General features: G+C 48.3%; 2 protein-coding genes across 2 annotated transcripts; one reads left to right on the forward strand and one right to left on the reverse strand.

Annotated features, from left to right (window-relative positions):
* Positions 1-475: 475 nt before the first annotated feature.
* Positions 476-1,438, forward strand: LOC307243991 (olfactory receptor 1M1-like; the record flags this gene model as incomplete). Its single annotated transcript, XM_080018963.1, has 1 exon — positions 476-1,438. The coding sequence occupies one exon, from the start codon at positions 476-478 to the stop codon at positions 1,436-1,438; it is 963 nt and encodes a 320-aa protein (XP_079875089.1).
* Positions 1,439-4,697: 3,259 nt separating this feature from the next.
* On the reverse strand, positions 4,698-5,624 carry LOC307243992 (olfactory receptor 2A14-like; the record flags this gene model as incomplete). The annotated part of the gene is made up of 1 exon (XM_080018964.1): positions 4,698-5,624. The coding sequence occupies one exon, from the start codon at positions 5,622-5,624 to the stop codon at positions 4,698-4,700; it is 927 nt and encodes a 308-aa protein (XP_079875090.1).
* Positions 5,625-7,757: the final 2,133 nt, after the last annotated feature.

Here is a 7,757-nt window from a genome sequence, read left to right on the forward strand (position 1 = left end):
GAGGGGCGGTTCAGCCTTCCAGCAGGACCCTTCCTCCACCCTCAGCTGTGAAGGCCAGACACACCGCACTCTGCGTGAACGTCCTCCCGATTAATCCTTGTGTTTTGACGCAGAAACGCATTGAAACAGTCTTCAACCCCGTGGATGTCCTGACACCTGCGCTGCTCTCCGCCTCACCTGTGATTTTAAACCTAAGGTTGGCATGACTTCCATGGACCGAGGAACAGTGTTTAGGAAACATTTTCAGATGTGTACGATTTAAAGACATGTTAAAACATTGTGGAGCGTCTGAGCATGTATGCTGCAATGTCTCGTGCGTTCTTTGCACCTCACTCCGCACAGCTGCAGCGCTGCAGGACAGGATTCACTTTGTCGACACATAATAAATGCAAAGTTTGCTCTAAGTATTCATAAGTGTGTGATGTTTCATGTTTTGCAGAATCTGTCTTCATAGTCACCTCCTGCCCTCCGTACCATGGACAACAGCAGCTCAGGTGCTTTCTACTTCCACCTGACTCTGTTTGAAGACCAAGGGGACCTGAAATACCTCTTCTTCTCTCTCTGCCTGCTGCTCTTCGTGGCCATCGTCTCCGCTAACGTGGCCGTCATCCTGAGCGTCTGCGCCGAGCGCTCACTGCATCAGCCCATGTTCATCTTTGTATGCTGTCTGTCCGTTAACGCTCTTTATGGTTCGGCCGCCTTCTTCCCGAGGTTCCTGACGGACCTTGTGTCCGACACTCATCTCATCTCACGCCCGGCGTGCTTCACACAGATGTATGTCATCTACACCTATGCATCATATGAGTTGACCATTCTAAGTGTCATGGCCTACGACCGCTTTGTGGCCATCTGCAGTCCCTTACACTACCACAGCAGGATGACGCCCAAGGCTGTGTCCTGCCTGGTGGCCTTTGCCTGGTTCTACCCAGCATTTACCATCGGGCTCTGCCTTTATCTTTCCATTCAGCTTCCGTTATGTGGCAATGATCTGCCCAGAGTGTTCTGTACCAATTGGCCCGTGGTGCAGCTTTCCTGCGTGGACACTACTCTGAATAACATTGCAGGTTTATTTGTGACGGGCACCACCGTGTTCCTGCCCCTGCTCTTCGTCCTGTACACCTACCTGCGTATCCTGTTGGTTTGTAGGAAGAGCACCTCTGAGTTTAGGGGTAAGGCCCTGCAGACCTGCCTGCCCCATATGGTGACTTTTGTTAACTACTCCATTGCCCTGTTTTGTGAGGTCTCACTGAGTCGCTATGACTCTGAGAAAATCAATCCAATAATCGTTGTTCTTTTGTCTCTGGAGTTTCTGCTCATTCCTCCCCTCATGAATCCTCTGGTTTATGGACTTAATCTGCCACAGATCAGAGGAGTTCTACTCCGTGCTAAAGGCATCCAAAATGTCTTCCTGTGGTTATGTCGGATGAAAGACCATTAAACCTCTAACCCTCCTCTGACTCTAGCCCTGACTCTAACCCTGACCCTGACCCTATATTTCTTTGCTCCTTCTCAAATCGTTCCCCCAGTTGCTCCATTCCCATTTTGCAGAGTTGATAAGGAGTCAAATTAAATCCCTCCTCCATGTCTCCATTCTCCCGGCCTGTTTGTGTCTGGGTGGGGGCCTTCAGGTGGTGTTATCTCACCTGTTTGTGTCCCTCCGGTCGTGCCTTAGTCCTCTGGTTTCCATCCTGGCCGGGTTTCCATTTCTCCTTGAGCTTTTGGGATCCTCAGGGCTCCGACAAGTTGTTCTTTATTACCCCACCCAGTCTTTCATCCCTAAAACAGTGTCGCCCAATACTTCACCCCAACCACAAGACCTACATCTCTGTCTGTGTTGGTAGTTGTATCATTTTATAATTTTATGATCTCATAGGATTAAGTATTCTTATAGTCTTAAAATATGATTTTTCATAAAATGAAGTATTTCTATTGTATTAGGATTTAAAATTTCTTGAAGGATCTTCTCCCTCCTTTCTTTCTTCTTGGTAAGCATAATTTTTTTCATTAATTATTTAGAGGATCTTACTCTGTTGAGTGCATGTGCACCCTGACCCTCAACCCAAAACTCACCCTGACCCTGTGACTGACTTTTACTCAACTACATTTCAAAGCAAATATCTGTACTTTTCACTCTACTACATATGTCCATACTACTATATATACTACTATGTCTTATATATGTGTTATATATGTCACATATGTATCTTATATATGTCTTATGTATGTCTTATATATGTCTTATACATCTATTATATATGTCTTATATATGTCTTATATCTTATATATGTCTTAAACATCTCTTATATATGTCTTATATGTCTTATATCTTATATATGTCTTATATATGTCTTATATATGTCTTATATCTTATATATGTCGTATATATGTCTTATATATGTCTTATATCTTATATATGTCTTATATATGTCTTATACATCTCTTATATATGTCTTATATATGTCTTATATCTTATATATGTCTTATATATGTCTTATATGTCTTATATCTTATATATGTCTTATATATGTCTTATATCTTATATTTGTCTTATATATGTCTTATACATCTCTTATATATGTCTTAGATTTTATTTATGTCTTATATATGTCTTATATATGTCTTATGTATGTGTTATATATTATGTATGTGTATATATATATATATATATATATATATATATATATATATATATATATATATATTATACTTGAGTAGAAAGGTGCAGGTGGTACTTCCTGGGGTTTCCGAGCTCTTCTTCCTGTGTCTGTGGCTTGTTCCAAACGAAGGGAAACATGTCGCACCTTGAGCTCCACGTCCTGGAGCTCCTTTATGTTTCCAACTGGATGGGACTCGGCCACGCCCCGTAGCGAAGGGAGAGGCGGCCATGTTGGATCCGCCACGGCCCGTAGCGAAGGGAGAGGCGGCCATGTTGGATCCGCCACAGCCCGTAGCGAAGGGAGAGGCGGCCATGTTGGACACGCCACGGCCCGTAGCGAAGGGAGAGGCGACCATGTTGGATCCGCCACGGCCCGTAGCGAAGGGAGAGGCGGCCATGTCGGATCCGCCACGCCCCGTAGAGAAGGGAGAGGCGGCCATGTTGGATCCGCCACGGCCCGTAGCGAAGGGAGAGGCGGCCATGTTGGATCCGCCACGGCCCGTAGCGAAGGGAGAGGCGGCCATGTTGGATCCGCCACGCCCCGTAGCGAAGGGAGAGGCGGCCATGTTGGATCCGCCACGCCCTGTAGCGAAGGGAGAGGCGGCCATGTTGGATCCGCCACGCCCCGTAGCGAAGGGAGAGGCGGCCATGTTGGATCCGCCACGGCCCGTAGCGAAGGGAGAGGCGGCCATGTTGGATCCGCCACGGCCCGTAGCGAAGGGAGAGGCGGCCATGTTGGATCCGCCACGCCCCGTAGCGAAGGGAGAGGCGGCCATGTTGGACTGGTACTGTGCTCAATAAAATAAGTATTACACTTCCATTAGAGCAGCGTAGAACCTGAACCAATGAAGGACACACACACACACTGACCTGTCTCTCTCTCTCTCTCACACACACACTGACCTGTCTCTCTCTCACCCACACACACTGAGCTGTCTCTCTCTCTCTCTCACACACACACTGACCTGTCTCTCTCTCACCCACACACACACTGACCTGTCTCTCTCTCTCACCCACACACACTGAGCTGTCTCTCTCTCTCATCCACACACACACTGACCTGTCTCTCTCTCACCCACACACACACTGACCTGTCTCTCTCTCTCACCCACACACACACTGACCGCCCCGCCCCCGTTGAAATCAGATTAAATTGAAAAGTGAAGTTGTGTAAATGTGAAAATAAAAATGTAACATTTGGACATTGAGGGGGGTTTGTATTGCTGATGAGAGGTTTGGTGATCAGGGCATGGTCTCAGCAGGGGGGGGGGTCTCAGCAGGGGGTAGCGGTGAGACGCTCCTGTCGCTCCACAGCTGGTCCTCAGGAGGACGCTGATCCAGTAACAACAACCCTCTCATCATAAAACATCATCATAACGTTTGACTTTGCACGTTGAGCATTTGAAGTGCACCTGCAGACTCCCTCAGCCACGCCCTGCCCCGAAAAACATGAAATAAAACCACTGGATGGAGACTTCATATTATATATTATATATTATTCAGAAAATAAACTGTTTTACACTCAACCCTACAAACGACAACTTTATATCCATGTTTTAAATTGAAGTAGGATTCTGCCGTTCTGTCCTCACGAGAATTGTCGACAAAACACGGCTTGTGTGGTGTTATATATTTATTATTACTCATCGTTTACACCAAAACTAATTGGAACGAACACAACGCAACTTTATTTATAAAGCACAATTCAACAACAAGGCAATTCAATGTGTTTTACATAAAACATCAAAAGCATGAAGACAAAGTGCAAAAAACACATCGTAAAAAGGACATGGAATGTACAAAGTTAAAATATAGAATGAATAGAATGCACAAAGTTAAAATATATAATACATTAAAAGCATAAACTTGACAGTGCAGTGCAAGAAATGAATCAAAGAAACCTTGTTTTACTCGTTGTTAATAATTGTTTTGCATTTTCCCTGAACACACACGTGGACGCTGCCGGCGTCTGGATCCATGATTCACCGTCTCGTTCACAGACGTTGTTGACGTTGTTGCTCAGAAGAACGTTGTGAAAGGTCTATCTGCGGGCCATCAGCCTCCTGCAGGCCTTGCGGATCTTGGACAGGTTGAGTCCGTACATGAGGGGGCTGAGCAGCGGCTGGCACAGCAGCAGGTAGACGGACAGCACCGCTCGCAGCTCCTCCGGAATCCTCCCCTCCGTCAGGTCCAGCCGGGTGTCGGCGAAGTGGTAGAGGCAGCCGCCCAGCAGGTTGGCCAGCGACACCACCTGGGGCACGCAGGTGCCGACGGCCTTCAGCTTCCCCTCCCCGGACATCTTCCGGCAGACGGACAAGATCTTGACGTAGGAGAAGAGGAGCAGCATCAGCGGGAGGAAGATGGAGGTGACGGCGAACAGCAGGTCCAGCACGTTGCTGAGCGTGGAGAGTGAGCAGGCCAGCTCGATCAGCAGGTACTGGTCGCAGAACAACTTGTCCATGGAGCTGCCGCAGAAGTCCAGACGCGCCGTGAAGGAGAAGGAGACGGTGAAGTGGAGCAGCGAACATATCCATATGAGGGCGATGGCGGCGCACACCCTCCTGGTGTTCATAACAGTGTGGTAGCGCAGCGGGTGGCAGATGGAGACGTAGCGGTCGTAGGCCATGGCCGACAGGCTGCACATCTCCACGGAGGCGGAGGAGTACAGGCAGAACACCTGCAGCAGGCAATGCGTCAGGCTGACCCGGTGGCCCTCCCACAGCATGTGGGCCACCAGGCCCGGGTACACCGTGGTGCTGCCGTACATCTCGTTCACAAACAGGCTGCACAGCAGGAGGTACATGGGCTCGTGGAGGCTTCTGTCCCTGCAGATCACCCCCACCAGGGAGGAGTTGGCCACCATGATGAGGGAGTACCAGAGGAGGGTGAGGGTGAGGTACAGGTACCTCAGCACGCCCATCTGACCGTAAGGGGTTAAAACAAACGCCGCCACGGTAGAGTTCCCCATCGGCCAGACAACACGACATCAAGCAGAGAGAGCACCGTACACCACCCTACACCACCCTACACCACCCTACACCACGGACAAACCAGTTTTTACTACGTCACCACATCGGAGCAAAGACGAGCAACTCACACATAAATGAGTGAAGATTCACAAAAACATGAAAATAAAAGCAGAAGGTTGAGTGACTTCAAAGCAGCTTCAATGAAACTTGTTTTTGAAATTGTTTTGATTTTCTGTCCCGATGATTCTTCTCATGGAACCTGGAATCCTGGAATCCTGGAATCCTGGAATCCTGGAATCCTCAGCAGCTGAACCAGGCTCCACTCCCATATGCTCTGAGCCGTCAGCGCTTCAGGAGGAAGCTTTATAGGGTGAAACATAAACAGCAACAGGGGCGCAGCGGGCGCAGCGGGCGCAGCGGGTGCAGCGTCGTGGCTCCACCCCTTGAGGAGGTGACGGTGCAGGCGCGGCTCCAGATCACGTGACGCCTCACGACACTTATTCATTTTACGTGTCAATCACAGCGTTTATCACTGCTCTTGTGTCCGGGGTCAGGGGTCGGGGGTCGGGGGTCACGGGGGACCTATGGCCCTGAGGCATGAGGCCACATCCCATCCTACCGAGGGCTTTTTCAAGCACCGTTTTATCCATTTTCAAGGACTTCACACAAAACAAATGTGATAGAGTTTCAATGTGGTCTTTATTCATTTCAGTGTCACAGGATCTCACAGAAAATCTGTTTCTAGATTTTTCTTTCGTTCCTCGTCATCTACTTTCACAAGTGTCTATTTCCAACCGTGTGTATTTATTTACATTTCTTTGCATCGTCTTCGTCCTTGAAGGATTTGAAAAACCAAACCAGGAGGAAAGTGACATTTTCAACCATCACGTTTACAATTCACACAGAAAGCTTCATGCGTCACGACCTTTGAGCACTTTTCAAGCACCCGGGCACAAAATGGGCTGATTTCAAGGTATCCCAGAACGTGGATTTCTACGGACACAATTCAAGAATCTCTGGGCTTATGAACTTCTTCAAGCACCTCAAGGAGCCGCTGAGCGCCCCCTGCCTGTGATGCCCCCCCGCCTGTGATGCCCCCCCGCCTGTGATGCCCCCCTGCCTGTGCTTCCGTTTCAGGCTGCGGCAGCTGTGGCTCCATCAGGAAGCTGAACCCACAACAAACCATCCTTCACACTGACCACGCCCTCTGACCCCTCTGACTGCGCCCTCTGACCGCACACTTTGACCCCTCTGACCGCGCCCTCTGACCCTCTGACCGCGCCCTCTGACCCTCTGACCGTGCCCTCTGACCCTCTGACCGCGCTCTTTGACCCCCTCTGACCATGCTCTCTGACCGCGCCCTCTGTCTGCTCCGTCGTTCCAAATGTCTCGATCGGCCAAAGATGTCCACGTCTCACACTGGTTCACGACGGCTCCTCGAGGAGGTGAAAGGTCAACGTCCGGGGTGAAGTGTGACAGGGAGGATTGTTTAAAGTGCAGCCTGGACTTGAGGCTCTGAGGGGGGGGGGGGGTCCCGTGCTGCGGTAGCAGGGCCCCCCTCCAGGGGCCTCGCTGGCGATGAGATGTTTCCCCGTGAACAGGAAGATGAAAGCACGTGGTCAGTGACTCTGAACTGGCTTTTATTTGCAGCCTCACCTCCCACTGTTCAACCTTTTTAGTGAGACTTTCTAAATATTGTATCATTCAGGGATGATATCTTCATTGAAATATTGAATATATATTACAAATAATCCATTCATAAAAAAACATTCAAAACCTAATGAAGTGATAAAGAATGATGAATACTCACTGCGTGCACATGCGCAGCCACGTGAGTATTTTATTGTTTTTCTTTCTGAGACTGATTTTACAGGCGTCAGTAATACTTCTAGTTCCTCTTCTCCAAACCACATCACTAGCAGATTCCATTCTGACCTTTTGACCATGAGCGTGTTCAAGAAATATTATTGAGGAAACAGCATTTTTTTTGCAGAGAATTGGCAACGTATCAGTCGGCAAAATATATGATAAGGAGTGAAAAGTGTGACTCGAAAATATAAAAAAAAGAAGTAATTGTCAACATTTGGAGTCATTATATTTTCATAAATCTTCATAAACATTTGAACTTAATT

The sequence above is a fragment of the Zeus faber genome (assembly GCF_960531495.2).
Source record: "Zeus faber genome assembly, chromosome: 18".
Classification (NCBI taxonomy): domain Eukaryota; kingdom Metazoa; phylum Chordata; class Actinopteri; order Zeiformes; family Zeidae; genus Zeus; species Zeus faber.